The 16,647-nt window shown below is 44.0% G+C and overlaps 1 protein-coding gene across 1 annotated transcript in view; it reads right to left on the bottom strand.

Annotated features, from left to right (window-relative positions):
- The window catches only part of LOC133502501 (PDZ domain-containing RING finger protein 4-like), a 197,358-nt gene that overhangs the window by 44,286 nt on the left and 136,425 nt on the right, over positions 1-16,647 (bottom strand). Inside the window, exon 3 of the mRNA XM_061823366.1 lies at positions 1,377-1,630. Coding sequence (XP_061679350.1) covers positions 1,377-1,630 — 254 coding nt within the window. The remainder of the gene's footprint in view (positions 1-1,376; positions 1,631-16,647) is intronic.

The following is a 16,647-nucleotide window of genomic DNA, read 5'->3' on the forward strand; positions in this document are numbered from 1 at the left end:
TGGAAAAGTTAATGTTATGAAGAAAATGGTCCTCGGATGCGCAATTCTGAGGAAAGATATCCTGCTAGGTTACAAGTTTTCCAAAGCCTAAAACACAGTTAACGAAGTGTCTACGATGGATTAAGGCTTGCGGAAGACCGCACGTACAACTAAATGTGAACAATATCAACAAAGGCAAGGCTGTATGTTAAGAGGTAAGTGAGGGAGAAGTATAATCTCTGAGTTTGACTGAATTATTATCAGTGTTTATACATTGCAAGAGAACAACTTTCACTTTGTTAGTGTATCACTGACCTGCTGAATGAAGTGTGTCACGTTTTATGCTGAAGACTCGAGTTAGTGATACGTAAATGCGCCATGTCATGCAAGAGAAATGTCTATTTGCTTATTTGTATCACATCTGACTTTAAAGACAGAGCATTGGGTTCCATTACGAGCCAAGTCAAACTTTTTCATCTGGTGACTACGGTACTGACTGAGTTAATCACCATTGTTTAAATGTAGAAAATCAAACCTAAGTCACTTATAAAGACTACAATGATATTACTCGTGATCTTTCCAAGTAAAAAGTACTCACCCTGCTTTACAAGTGCAGTACAATTCCACTATTTTATCCTGTTGGATTTCAATATGAAGTTTGTGAGGCGTCAAACTTTTTTGCATCGATTGCCAACGTTTCGCTGTAACTCTGACATTGCGTCGCGCTCCATCCAAAATCTTAATTCCGTGTACATATCCTTGCATGAAATAGTTGAAACCTCTCTGTTGAACTTTCTTGGACAAGTCTGACGCATTTGGCAAAAAATACATAGATACAATATCATCTGGAATACACGTTAGAGAACCCACTTCAAACCTGTTCTGTTCAGTCGCCATTTTGGAAGCTTGTGGGACATGGCTAAAGGGGCGGAGCTTAAGATGGCCATCGGAAAGGTCCATTTGAAATGAACAAAAGCGCAATGATCCGGTACAGTGACCAATGCGCAAATGGAGCATAGATGTCAAGAAATTGAAGCCGTTTAAAATGACTAGTAGTACGATACTCTGGAATATAGCGATATTCTGCAAATGGTGCAGATATTCCTCAAGTACATGGGTGTTCACTACTGGTCAACATCAGATATGCAAATATTGCAGCGTGGCGGGACTACTAAAGTGAGCGCACAAATGTACAATTGGCCCAAAAGAGATGCGGCAACATTCTCGAGACAAAATCGGCAGCATGATTCGATGGAATCGGAAATTAACTGTTCAGCGTTTAGGACTAATTGTGTTCGAGTAATTGTATGTACGCGGGTGTCAGACTAAAGATCTGAAGCAAGGTCAAGTGCGGTTCAAATGTCCTAATGGGAGCTTGAAAAACGGAGTGAACGTACCTGTCGCTGAGCAAGAAGGGACAGACGTCAGGCACAGGAGGCGTCGAAGGCCGCAGCTTCGCCAGCGCCATGATGTGTTCGAAGGTGATGTCGGTCTGCGTGCACACATCTACCACGTGGATTTCCTGAGGTGGGCCGTGGGGGCGGCCGCTGGGGGTCCGTCGGATGACCTGAACCACGAAGGGGTCCTTGGGGGGGAGAAAGCTCTCCAGCGTCTCCTCATGGCTGGACTTGGACAGCTCTTTGCCATTGACCTGAAAAGGAAAGGACCGACGAAAATCACGACAACTGTTATGAATGAAAACTTTCACAATAAAAATAAAAAGAGCAACCGGGAATAAATCCACTGCCAAGCCCGCCTGCTAGTTTGCATGCACAAATAGTAGTTTGTAAGATATTAATATACATAATGAAAAGTGTCAAAGAGTATCATTATAAAGCTTGAAGGCTCATCAGTGCCCCCTCCAACAGCTTCTTCTTCTTCTTTCGGCTTGTCCCGATTAGGGGTCGCCACAGGGTGTCATCTTTTTGCCATCTAAGCCTATTTCGTGGATCTTCTTCTCTAACACCCACTGTCCTCATGTCCTCCTTCACATCATCCATCAACCTTTTCTTTGGTCTTCCTTCTCACTCTTTTGCCTGGTAGCTCCATCCTTACCATCCTCCGACCAATTTCCTCACTCTCTCGCCTCTGGACATGTCCAAACCATCGAAGTCTGCTCTCTCTCACGTTGTTTCCAAAACATCCAACTTAGGCTGTCCCTCTAATGAGCTCGCTTCTAATCCTATCCAACCTGCTCACTCCGAGCGAGCACCTCAGCATCTTCATTTCTGCTTCCTCCAGTTCTACTTCCTGTTGTCTCTTCAGTGCCACCGTCTCTACTCCGTACATCATGGCCGGCCTCACCACTATTTTATACACTTTGCTCTTCATCCTAGCAGAGACTCTTCTGTCACATAGAACACCAGACAACTTCTGCCAATTGTTCCACCCCGCTTGGATCCGTTTCTTCCCTTCCTTACCACACTCACCATTCCTCTGTATTGTTGACCCCTATTATTTAAAGTCGTGCACCCTCGCTATCTCTTCTCCCTGTAGCCTCACTCCTCCCCCTCCACATTTCTCATTCACGCACATATGTTCTGTTTTACTTCGGCTAATCTTCATTCCTCTCCTTTCCAGTGCGTACCTCCATCTTTGTAATTGTTCCTCCACCTGCTCCCTGCTTTCACTGCATATGACAATATCATCTGCGAACATCATGGTCCAAGGGGATTCCAGTCTAACCTCATCTGTCAGCCTATCCATTACCACTGCAAACAGGAAGGGGCTCAGAGCTGATCTTTGATGCAGTCCCACCTCCACCTTAAATTCCTCTGTCACACCTAAGGCACACCTCACCATTGTTCTGCTGCCATCATGCATGTCTTGTACTATTATAACATATTTCTCCGCCACACTGGAATAGCACATGCTGTACCACAGTTCCTCTCTTGGTACTCTGTCATAGGCTTTCTCTAGGTTCCCAAAGCCACAATGTAGCTCCTTCTGACCGTCTCTGTACTTTTCCACAAGCATCCTCAAGGCAACCCGCCCCCAACAGTAACAAAAAAAACAAGCAAATGACAGCTTGTATTTTCTCTCGGGTCAGTGGTATCTCAAGGCACCACTCTCCCCATCAAGCACATTCGCAATGTAAAAATCATACAATTCATGCGATTCCTCCTGTCTCGAGTTATTCATTACCGCCACTTTACTCAACGGAAATACTCAGAAAGACTAGAAGTAATCAAAAGGGTTGGGAAAAAAAAATGGGTCAGTGGGGCCTTTACACTTATCTCAAGTACACTCTTCAAGGCGCACTTTCATCGAGATTAGTACTTTAAATATTTCATGGAAATTTCCAGATCACAACAAAGCTTTCCAGCATAGAAAATGCTTCATTTGTCCCCCATCGGACATTCAGACATTTACTCAAGTCTGATGATTTATAGTATGCAAAGCAGGGAAAAGCCACGAGGAAATCAGTTTGACACGACATCACTATCGAGACGCTCAGAGACTAACGCTCTTCAATCAGTCGTTCATAAATCCCCTCATATTGCCATGAAAGGAGCGGAATTTTCTGGCAGACTGGAGACTATTTGCGCTACAGCTGGCACGGCTAAAGAAAATCATCGCTTCATTTAGCAGCGGTAATTTCTCTGGAAGAGAGACCGCCCGAGTATCAATGCGAGCACCTCGGAGGAAGTGAAAGCGGAGATGATCATTTAGGTGAACCTTAGCAATGTATAATCACAATATGTATTTCAGCTAGGTCTGCTTGCATTGTTCAAAAACAAAATGTGGAAAAGATTTCGAGGATCATCGGTAGATGCTGTACAGAACCTTTATTACCCATTCGTGGGAACCTCAGCATCATCATTTCTGCTACCTCCAGTTCTGCTTCCTGTTGTCTCTGATCCGTCCATCATGGCCGGCCTCACCGCTGTTTTATAAACTTTGCCCTTCATCCTAGCGGAGAGTCTTTTGTATCATAGAACACCAGACACCTTCTGCCAGGTGTTCCAACCTGCTTGGACCCGTTTCTTCACTTCCTTACCACACTCACCATTGCTCTGGATTGTTGACCCTAAATATTTGAAGTCGTCCACCCTCGCTATCTCTTCTCCCTGGAGCCTCAGTCTTCCCCCTCCACCCCTCTCAATCATCCATAAATATATTCTGTTTTACTTCGGCTAATCTTCATTCCTCTGCTTTCCAGTGCACGCCTCCATCTTTCTAATTGTTCCTCCACCTGCTCCCTGCCTATCACAATATCATCTGCGAACATCATGGTCCAAGGGGATTCCAGTCTAACCTCAACTGTCAGCCCATCCATTACCAAATCAAAATAAATCTGGCTCAAAATATTAAAGGAATAACTTAGCCGCTGTAGAGCTAGCTATTCTAAGCTTCTCACAATCGTACAGTATATTCTTATGCCGTTAGCATTCCAGGACAGTCTTTAAGGCATGGATACGGGTCCCAAGAGGTACGCCAACCCGGTCTGAATGTTGACAGTTTAGCGAAGGCTGCTTCAAGAACAACCCTCCACCTTGCATTCATGTAAAAAGGTCCAGATGGCGTATCTGCGCCAGAGTCCACAATTTAGTAACTGGCGTCGTACAGTGTTTTGAAAATGAGGTGATAAGAATGCTCTGACAAAAAAAAAAAAAATGATTTCCTTAGGACTATAATGACTTGGTTGTACAGTAAGGTAATGATGCCCTGAAAAACTGCTTCCGCCAGAGAAATCCCATGCAACTCCCCCAGCACCCGTGCTCCGGCACTGACCTTTATTTGTAGGGATGCTGCATTAATCACCTGAGCAGCAGATAAACTGGGTCACCCACTTCAGAAATCTGAAGCAACAACATAGCTGCATCCTTTATTAGTGCTAGTTTTGACCCCCTCAGGATTGATTAAGAATGCAGTGTGTACATGATGTACTGCATTTTAAATAAACGAGGAATTATCCCAATGAGCTGATAAGGTACACGCCCCTCTTTTCCTCCCTTCTTCCTGCTTGCCCCGCAGCTTAATCCTGAAATTTTGTGGGGGAGTCTGGCAACAAAAGAGCAGACAAACGAGGCACCTGATGGCATATGACAAAAATTAAAAAAAAAAAATGATCTCATTGCCTGACTCCCCCCTCTGGAGAATTCCGCCCCTCTGTTTTGATTCCACGCTAGACCCGCATCCTTCAACCCAATATCAGGTGGCGCTTTCACCACGTCTTTTTAAAGTCCCCCGTAGCCATGAAATCCAGATGGAACAATAATCCTCAATCAACACGTGAATAATAAGCGGCCTTAAGTATTGCACGAGGCAGTCTGACGGTGGATGTTGTCAATCGAGATAACATGCTCAAACATTCAAGCACATGTTCTCAATGGGGTTGAGGTCACGGTATGACTTTCCTCCCTTTTATACCCGTAGCAGGAAGAGCTTTTATGTTTTGCAATGTGGATCGGTACGTTGTCTTGCATGAAAATCGCTTTAATGTGGAAGGCCCAGACATGGGTCAGTTACTGTCTCATTTTGTCTCCTTCAAGAACCCTTAACTAGTGACGAGTGAAAGTATCCTATTCCACATAAATGGCCTGAATATTAATTTTTAATCATGAGAAATAATGTCTCTTTGTCCATTTATGTATGACTTATAATGATAGATAGAACAATTAAAAGCCCTTCACCGAGATGGCAGAAGTGTATACCGTATAATTTCCGGCCTACAAGCCGCGGCTTTTTTCACACGCTTTCAATCCTGCGGTTTATGCGACGATGCGACTAATTTGTGCATTTTTTTCTAACGGCAGCAAGGGGGCACTTGAGCGGAAAAGGTAAGAATGAGACCGTTGGAATATATGTGCAGAGGAAGTGACTTTTATCGGCCCTGTTAGCGCTGGGCTAGCGTTAGCGCTGTGCTAGCGTGTTGCTGCTGTGTTACTGTCGTGTCTCAGTGATATTTACCGGTAAGTTTTATTTTAACTGGCCCTGTTAGCCCTAGCGTTACCACCGTGCTAGCGCTAAACTCTTTCTGTGTACTGTCTTTTTTTGATTATATTACGGCTACATCAGCACGTGCACAATGGTTATTATTAATGATTGTTGTACAGACAGTTTTTGGAAAAACAATACAATACAATATTCTGAGCATATGGGTAGCAGCAAATTGGTGCTGTGCATTGTACATTAGTAGAAGGGTTTTTCCGATTTTTTAGGACAGTTTTGGGGGTGTGCGCATTATACTTCAGGGCACATTATACTCGAGAAGTCATGGTCATCCCATTTCCAAAACGTCTGAATCATAGCTCATCATATATCGTATTTATGGTTTATAGCATACAGATTGACAATTGGAAATTATTTGGGGTGGATCAATTACTCTTTTTTTGTTGTTATTAAAGGCAGGGCTCAGGTACTTATGTATTACTGTACTACATATCCAAGATTTCTCATCCCCTTCCGGCATTCATAAGCTCACGCAGGCAATAAAGCAGCTGTTGCGTTGATGGAGTGCAGATGCTTAATGGCGTGAAGTATTCCACATGTGCAGTCAACTTATCCAATCAGTCCGGAACCAAACAATTATTCATGAGAAGTCATTTGGCTTCACGGGCAAGCCAGCAGAATGGAAGAGCAAGGCCAAGGCGCATCTGCCGTCTGTTTGCACAAAAATATTCAGCAGCTGTAGCCTACAGCGGGTTTTCCGCTCAAGGCGACCCCCCACAAGACGACTGGAAGCTATGCCAAGGCAAATGCTGGAGAGGTACTTTAGTTTTAGCAGAGGAAATCCTTTTTCTGCAGACAAAGACTTATCCAAAGTGTACTTTTGGCAAACAACACATGACCTAAAGATGCTCATGAGGAAAAGTTGCCATTTGTGCAGCGATGGTGTTCATCTTTGTGCTTGTCTTGGGATTTATTCTGCAGGTCGGTGCTGCATCCAGATTCCGACAGTGCTTCGCTATGCAGTGTCTGCAGCGGGGTACACGCATAAAGATTCCCATCTGTCCGTATTTAAGCTTTTCGCCGCCTTCTGATCTATATCAGAAACGTCCAGATTAATGAATGTCTCCAAAAGATTATCCTGAGCGTTATGCAATCGTGTCATTAAACCTGTTCAATATTTTCCTGCTTGGAAATCCTGCGCGTGATTAACAGCGAGCCGAGCCACAGACCCTGCGATAATGATATGAAAATTGCCAATTAGGGAGCGAACCGGGTCCGGCGCTGTTGCCGGACGCAAATAGAGGAGCAACTGGTTGTTTTGTGTGTTTGTACGTGTCTCTCGAGTCATTTATCACAACAAAAATGGCCAGGAGGAAAGTTTGCAACTGCGTAGTTACGAGATAAGACAGACAAGTTATGTGTGTGGCCGTGTTTATTTGGAGTACTTCGAAAGAGCAGGAAGCACACACTTGCCAATTTTTTTTTCCATCTCATTTTTCTCAGTCTGTAACAAATGAATGCTTAAACTGCATAATTTCACAGTAGCATAAATAGTTTTTAACCCTGCACAGTACATTTGCTGAGTACAGTTCAGTTCTATTGATCTAAAAACACCAATAGATGCATTTCATCTTTTAGAACATTGTGTACTCAAACATTTATTTCCATTCATCTCCCGTACCATTTATCTTCACATATAATCAACCATCCGCACTGACGTTCACAGCAACAGGGAATTTGGAGTCTTCACTTGTAGGAGGAAACTAAAGAAAAGTCACTAAGGGATTAGGAGAGCATCTGGGAGCAACAGTATGGTTTCATGTCGAGAAAAAGTACCACAGATGCATTATTTGCTTTGAGGATGCTTGTGGAAAAGTACAGAGAAGGTCAGAAGGAGCTCCATTGTGTCTTTGTACACCTAGAGAAAGCCTCTGACAGAGTACCAAGAGAGGAACTGTGGTACTGCGTGCGGGAGTCTGGTGTGGCGGAGAAATATGTTATAATAGTACAAGACATGTATGAGGGCAGGAGAACAGCGGTGAGATGTGCCGTAGGTGTGACAGAAGAATTTAAGGAGGAGGTGGGACTGCATCAGGGATCCGCTCTGAGCCCCTTCCTGTAGTAATGGATAGGCTGACAGATGAGGTTAGACTGGAATCCCCTTGGACTATGATGTTCGCGGATGATATTGTGATCTGCAGTGAAAGCAGGGAGTAGACGGAGGAACAATTAGAAAGATGGAGTCATGCACTGGAAAGGAGAGGAATGAAGATTAGCTGAAGAAAAACAGAATATATGTGCATGAATGAGAGGGGTGGAGGAGGAAGAGTGAAGCTCCAGGGAGAAGAGATAGCAAGGGTGGACGACTTCAAATACTTGGGGTCAACAATCCAGAGCAATGGTGAGTGTGGTAAGGAAGTGAAGGAACAAGTCCAAGCAGGTTGGAACAGCTGGCGGAAGGTGTCTGGTGTTCTATGTGACAAAAGACTCTCTGCTAGGATGAAGGGCAAAGTGTATAAAATAGTGGTGAGGCCGGCCATGATGTACGGAATAGAGACGGTGGCGCTGAAGAGACAACAGGAAGTAGAACTGGAGGTATCAGAAATGAAGATGCTAAGGTTCTCGCTCGGAGTGCGCAGGTTGGATAGGATTAGAAATGAGCTCATTGGAGGGACAGCCAAAGTTGGATGTTTTGGAAACAACGTGAGAGAGAGCAGACTTCGATGGTTTGGACATGTCCAGAGGCGAGAGAGTGAGGAAATTGGTCGGAGGATGGTAAGGATGGAGCTACCAGGGAAGAGAGTGAGAGGAAGACCAACGAAAAGGTTGATGGATGTTGTGAGGGAGGACATGAGGACTCTTGGTGTTAGAGAGGAAGACGCACGAAACTGAATTGTTTCAGTTAATAGTTTACGATTTCTTCGCAATTAGCTTTGCCTTCGTCTTCTCGTCCTCTCTGTGACATTTTGGTCGGAACCATTCTAAAAAGTGTCGGTATTTTGCTACCACGGAGGCAGGGATCGTTCACTTCCAATGCGTTGATGCCAGACCCAAAGGGAACTTTCGTACGCCAACATCAAACGCTGGATTTATTATTTTTTCCCCAATATTCAGAACAATCAGCTTTATAAGTGTAACGACTCAACGTTCAGGGATTTCCGTGACCCGGATGTTCTGTAACATTTGGCAGCTCTGCAAATGGACTCGCTCTGTGTATAATGGATGGTTTTCCACTGTACAAGAATAACTCCTCATCAGAGATTGAGGGCAAAATGTCGTGACAGCAGCAGTAAAATGGCTCCAGTTCATCTCTCAAGATGTCAACATAAGCCTATCCGGACGCCGCCTCGCCACCGTTTTCCTCGCCGAGATGCGCCGACACAGCTGTCAGCTTGCGAGGGATCACTGATAGAAGTGATTGATGGACTCATTCTGCGCGGCAGCCCCGGGCGCAGGACTCAGCGAGTCCATTAGCTTTTAACGTTTCAGAATTAACTGCATATATTACTTTACGGCTTTGAATACTAATTAATTGTTTTCAGTTTCAAGGTGCGGGCGAACGCGTGCCCGTCCGCAACCGGAACGAATGAAGCACAGTCGTCGTTACTCACAAGCAAACAAGGCTACAAGCGAAAAAAGCATCATGAGGTTGATTTTAGCCAACTAGCGTGACCTTGGCTTTGCCTCTCAGTATCTTGACTTGCAATATTTCAACATTACACTCAACGCTCATCTTCCCCGAGGTTCCGTGCGCCGGCACCTGCTGCGTGAGTGGCGGCCTGCTGAGTGCTAAGCGAATGCAGGCAGATGGAGGAAGACGAACATGTAGGTCACACGGCCTCGTGGCACTTACGAGCGGCGGTTGCACGCAGACTCTTCATCTTTTTAGGAGGAAGAGGAGGAAAATAAAGGGCCGACTTGACCCCTCAGCAGAGCGGGTCGCCCCGGTTGTGCCGAGCCTTCGCAGGAACACGGACAATGAGGAAGATGAGGTACGGGGGATCACTCTGCATTGGACAGATGCCACTAATGGGCAGTGGAATGCTCATACTGGTGTATTAAACAGAAGTATTGGTGTGTAGCTTTAAGTGGTATGGTCTAATGAATGACATCAGGGTTGGCTGTTTACTATGCCGTTAGTTCAAGCGTTGAGATCCTTTTTATTTGGTATTTGTCCTGTTCAGTAAATGGCTCGAAGTACTTCGGCGACAAAGGCGTCAAACAGAAAATGTCAGCAGGAAAGTACATAGGGAGTGAGAAGTGTGCTATCATTAATTATGCTTTGGGGGTGGGGGAACGCTGCTAAATCAAGCACAAAAATAGGTTGATGCAAAAAAGTTGCTGCTTCAAGGCAATAAAAAACTATGAATAAACACACATCAGTCCAGAACCATTTGGCCACTGTACAAGTTGACTATTAAAAAACATTGCTGAAAATGATCGCGGAGCATCTGTTTGTGCCATTTAAGACATTTGCTGTGTAATATATATATATATATCTATATATATATATAGTCAGCTTTAGAATAGATTTGAAAGTTCTGCTACTGGTCTGTAAATCACTAAATGATTTAGGTCCTGAATACATGAAAGAAACGCTTACGGAATAGAAACCCAGTTGAGCTCTGAGATCGACTGACTCGGGTCAAATAGTGGAGCGCGGAGTCCAAAGCAAACATGGTGAAGCAGCATTTAGCTATTATGCTGCAAAAAAAATGGAATAAGTTGCCAACAGAGGTGAGGTCAGCCCCAAGTGGGAAAGTTTTTAAATTCAGGTTGAAAACTCTTCTTTTTTCCTCGTGCTTTTTAGAATATATCCACTTTTTGATCATATTACTTGCACTGTATGTGGTTTAAACTGTCTTTTTTAAAATATATTTTGTCATTTTGATTGTTTTTATCCTGTTTTGAATGTTTTATCTCTTTGTTTTCAAACACCTTTAATCGTGTAAAGCACATTGAGTTACCTTGTGTATGAAATGCGCTATACAAATAAATTTGCTTTGCTTTATATATATGAAAACAAAGAGATAAAGCACTTAAAATGGGATAAAAACAATAAAAATGACAAACAAAATATTTTTATTTATTGTTTTTATATATATATAGTTAGGGTTAAACCTAATGATGTATGAAAGAGGGGAATGGTAGCATTATTTTTTTTTAAACGTAAAATGCTAATTTCCACCACCCCAATTGCGAATCATAACTGTTTAGCAAAGGCTAATTTTGTTAAATGTATGAAATAAATTTATAAATAAATAAAGAGTTTAAGCCATACACTCAGGAACAGCATATGCAATTCAAAGATAGCAGTCCAATAGTTAAAAAAAACAAATAAATATGAAAAAAAATTTAAAAGGAGTGGAGTCGATTATTCGACAAAATATTTCTTGGTTAATAGAATCTAAAATGTTTTTAATCGTGACTCCCCTACTATAATTCTTGAGCCTGAAGACATTTTGACAAAACATCACCAAATTGAAAAAAAATATATTACATATATTAAATCAAATATGATCCTCTGCCCTCGAAATGTCTTAACTGTGTAAAAAAAATCATAAAACATATATCTCAGAGTTAAGCAACATTAGCATTTCCCCTAAATATCGAGTGATTGTCTCCAGCATCAAAACCAACAAGTGGATCAGTGCTGCTATTTTTCCAAACATCCATGCATCCATCCATTTTCTTTGCCGCTTATCCTCACAAGGGTCGCGGGGAGTGCTGGAGCCTATCACAGTTGCCAACGGGCAGGAGGCAGGGTACACCCTTAACAGGTTGCCAGCCAATCACAGGGCACAAAAAGACGAACAACCATTCGCACTCACAATCACACCTTGGGGCAATTTAGAGTGTCCAATTCATGTTGCGTGTTTTTGGAATGTGCGAGGAAACCGGAGTGCCCGGAGAAATCCCACACAAGCACGGGGAGAACATGCAAACTCCACGCAGGCAGGTCCGGGATTGAACCTGGGTCCTCAGAACTGTGAACCATGCTGCCTTTTTGCAAACAGTTTCTTTAAACTCATTCTGACACTGTTTCATTCAATAAAAAACGGCATGTCTGGAAGAAACACACCGTAACGACTGTACCAAAGTGGTAGGGCGTCACCCCCTTACAAGCTTAGCATCAACCCCCCTCCGAGGGCGCGGAGGCTTTTTTTGTTTAGCTCGCTTCATTTGTTTCAATATTTGGCGGCATTTCATTTGGGAAATGGCAGCATATAGATAACAGCCAATGAGAGGCTGCAGATAAAGTTGCACAAAAGCAACGGGTCGGGCGATATTCGTATGGTGCTACGCCTTGAAGCTCCCGGGAATCCTTCCGGAATGTTCGTCTGCCTCAGACATCATCCCACCACCACTCACGCAGCGGTCTCTACGCGGCGTATAAACAAGACTAATACTTTCGGGATCCCTGAGTGGCAAAAAATAACCCTTCCCATTTCACTTCGCTATCGTCTCCTTGTTGTTTTCCCCAGCTTGTCTGAGCAACAATAGAGCTGAGAAGAGTGGAAAAACACCGCTGAGCCCCCCCCCCCCCCGCTCGCACCTGAAGTCTGCCTTTTCAAAGGCATCCAACCTATTTTCCATTCCGTTCTTGACCGTGACACTAACCTTGCATTAAAAAAAACACAACACGGTGAGACCAACAAGTTCACATTTGACCAAAAGTCAACGCAAAAAAAAACAAAAAAAAACAAGGCGGTATGGGTGCTGGTGATTAGCACGTCTGTCTCACAGTCTAAAGGTTCAGGGTTTGAATTTTATCCTGGATCTGCATTTTTATTTGTATTTGTCATTCATTGTTCTGAATTCCATGCCCGTGTTGTGTTAAGCAGGGTAATCCCGCCAAAGGAAGTTGAGCCGTAGCGGACGTCACTGTTGTAGGTCAAGTTCCCATGGCTGGGTTGCACGTGACGTCACGCTCGTTCATCTGGGTACTTGACCGCCATTGTTCCGGACAGGCAGTCAGCCGTCCATCGTCACCGTGCCAGATTTTTGTTGCGTCGCCGGATGTGGAAATCATTCCACAGAGAATCTGGGAAGCGATTTTTCCGTGTCCCAAAGATTAGATCGCGTGAAGGAGAAGATAACGGCAACAAAAGTGGCTTGCAAATAAACGACGTGCGGATCTGAACGAAGCTCGAGCATGCAAGGCAAATGGTTATTTGAAAGTCTGTTCTGATCATTTTGTTAGCGGTTAGCATGTGTATTTCTAATGTCCGGGTATTCTACTTCAGGGAAGTCTTTCAGATCCTGTGGAGAGTATATGGACCCACATCTTCACAGAGTTTGACCTTCTGTACATATCTAGCTTAGGCGACATCATCGAGTGAATTAAAGTAGGCAGAAAACGCCGCTTCCACGTGGGTCTGTGGACGTTGCCGGGGTGATGTCGTCTTCAACGCCTAGCTTGTCTGTAGAAATGGTGGCGATTATCACGTGATTGCAAGCCACCCATAGCAGACGTCATGTTGTTCTAGACCACAACATACAAATCCCCGATTCCAACGACGAAAACCTTCAGGGATGCTCCTTTGCTAACCAATCATGACAATTTCAGCCTTTACACTCCAAATAGGTCCGTATTGCGCATTCCTCAATGTTGGTCCTGTCACGGCATCAAATTTAATATGCGAGAAAACAACGATGAGCAACTGCTAGTACATGAAACATCTTGCCTTTGTAGTACAGTAAAGCCTTGGTTCTGGAAGGTCCCCGTTTTTGAACAAATCTGTTTTCAAACAAAAATTTTGATTTTTTTGCTTCTGTTTCAGAACGAAAATCGGTACTCGAACGCCTCCGACAAAACCCGGAAATAACATATTGTATATAAAGTATTTAAACTATACATGTAGTTCTACTATGCAGTTTATTATCAGGAAAAGCTAAAAAAAAAAAAAAAAAGATTTAAAAAAACACATTTTTTAGGCTTGGAACGCATTATCTCTTTTCCAATTCGTTGTAATGGGAAACATCGATTCGGTTTCCGAGCAAATCACTTCTCGAACCGCTTTCTGGAACGGATTGTGGTCGAGAGCCGAGGCATCACTGTTTATTCATTTGAATATAGCTTTAAAAAAGGATGTGCAAATCATTGTTTTGAGTTACATTATCCGCAACGTCCCAACAAAAGTGAAATTGCGGGTTTGTGCTTAAGACGGGTGGGACGGTGGATCAGCTGGAAAGCATTTGCCTCACAGTTTTGAGGTCTCAGGTTCAATCCCGGACCCGCCTGTGTGGAGTTTGCACTCCCCATACCTACGTGGGTTTTCTCCGGGCACTGCGGTTTCCTCCCACATTCCAAAAATCAGGGCATCTTTCTATAGAGTAGGATGTGGCCCCGTCTTTTTCATCCTCTCCCTGCTTTGTTTCCTCTTCGCACTCAAATGTCTCATTTTAATAATAAGTGTCAGGATGAAGCACGGGCCGCCTGCTCTTATGACTGCATAAATCACTCTTACACAGTCAGCGTCGCCGTCGGAGAAACGCTCCAGCGAAACGAAACCGAGCGAGCAAGCCAACGCGCCACGAGGGAAACCTGACAAAACCCTCCGACATCTCGACACAAACCAATATACGGGCCCCACTTGAACCCCTCCAACCACATAAAACACACTCCCGCAGGGCGGCTGGGTTATTTTCACATTTAAGGGCTCCGCACAAGGCTGCCGCTGCCGTTTTAAACCGGCGGAAGACTTGATGAATTCTGCCAATTTTCTTCCCCGAGCACCAATCTTGTGTATGGAGTCCTTCAGCTTGTACTAGTATCACTTTTTTTTTTTTATACCCTGCCTCCTTACATTGCTTTTACTATCCAATCGCTTGGTGCAAGGACGGCTGTTGTATAAGAAGACCATTTATTCTTCCTACGAAATGTGCAGAGCGGGAATGTGATGTTTATGAACAGGCAGTAAATAAAACTCCCGTGGACCGACTCGTCATTCCGCTTACATTTCACCAAACTGCTCGACCACAATTTGACATTGCATTGGTCAATATTTGCCAACATGAATTCATTTACTAACAAACATTTCCGAAACAGTTCCCCGTAGAGCAAGCTGTTTTGGAGCATTTTGAAAACCCACAGAATATTGCGCTCTGTGACAAAAACCTGCCAAAGCAGAGAAAGAAGAGCAAACACTATTTTTTTGTTTCTAGCGTTTTCTGTTCTTTAGTAACTTGCAGTGGAACATCTGTCGTGGACAAAACTACTTTTTTTGTGAAAAAGACGTCGCTCGTATTTTTTTTTTTTTGCCTTTGTGACAGCTCAAACTATAAAAACAACAACAAAAAGAGGGAAAGGCTTTTTGCTAGCAAAATTCTTCTTTTCCTCTCAGCTTGTCTCGTTAGGGGTCGCCACGGCGCGTCATCGTTTTCCATCTAAGCCTATCTCGTGCATCTTCCTCACTAACACCCACAGTCTTCATGTCCTCCCTCACAACATCCATCAACCTTTTCTCTGGTCTTCCTCTCGCTCGCTCTTCCTTGGCAGGTCCATCCTCTGCACCCTTCCACCAAGTTACTCACTTTCTCGCCTCTGAACATGTCCAAACCATCGACGTCTGGTCTCTCTAACCTTGTCTCCAAAACATCCAACTTTTGCTGTCCCTCTAATGAGCTCATTTCTAATCCTATCCAACCTGCTCTCTCCAAGCGAGAACCTCAACATCTTCATTTCTGCTACCTCTAGTTCTACTTCCTGTTGTCTCTTATCCGTACACCATGGCCGGCCTCACCACTGTTTTATAAACTCTGCCCTTCATCCTAGAGGATACTCCTCTGTCACATAGAACACCAGACACCTTTCACCAGCTGTTCCATCCTGCTTGAATCCGTTTCTTCACTTCCTTACCACACCCACCATTGCTCTGTATTGTTGACCCCAAGTATTTGAAGTCATCCACCCTCGCCATCTCTTCCCCTTGTAGCCTCATACTTCCCCCTCCACCCCTATCATTCATGCACATATATTCTGTTTTACTTCGGCTAATTTTCCTGTCCAGTGCATGCCTCCATCTCTCTAATTGTTCCTCCACCTGTTCCCTGCTTTCACCGCATATCACAACCCTTTATTTAATATATACTGTAAATGGTCAATGGTTCATCCTTCATTCATTTCCATGTCCTGCATAATCTTTTCTCACAATTGTGACATTCACTTTCTACCGACGAGCACCACACGCGCACCCATCCACCGTTTATACTACACTTATACTCGGTTCGGTTTGTGAAGCAACCGGGTGATAAAATGAGTGAGAGAGAAAGCATGTGTTGTGGTCACGCTCCGTTATAACATCATCAACCTTCAAACTCGAGCTCGGAAGGATGTAGCAGCCAACTTTGGATATAGTCACTGACTTCTCGTCAAGCTAGCAGTTAACACTTAATTTGATTGAGTAGTCCTCAAATGGATTTGACACAACATCCGTTCCGATTGCATTCCACATTTTACCAAGCAGTCTTTATGTGGTCCTTCCCCACACGGATTTGGAAAACTCATCTGCTGTGTCACGTTAGACCACAGCGAGATCAGAAGTGGAGAAGTTCACGTGCAAAAAATATTCATGAGCGTCCACCAATCTTCTGCATCGCCGTCGCCACGGAGAGCTTATTGCATAATGAAGGACAATGGCCGGGTGGGGAAATCTTATGGCGGATTTCAACTGGTGGGGGAGTGCCGAGTTAATAAGCTCGCTCAAGGTTAATGGTACAAGGGGGCTGTATTTTGTTGGGGAGATTTCCAGACGCTCGTTTAATCTCTGG

Source organism: Syngnathoides biaculeatus, chromosome 6 (genome assembly GCF_019802595.1).
Source record: "Syngnathoides biaculeatus isolate LvHL_M chromosome 6, ASM1980259v1, whole genome shotgun sequence".
NCBI classification, from domain to species: Eukaryota; Metazoa; Chordata; class Actinopteri; order Syngnathiformes; family Syngnathidae; genus Syngnathoides; species Syngnathoides biaculeatus.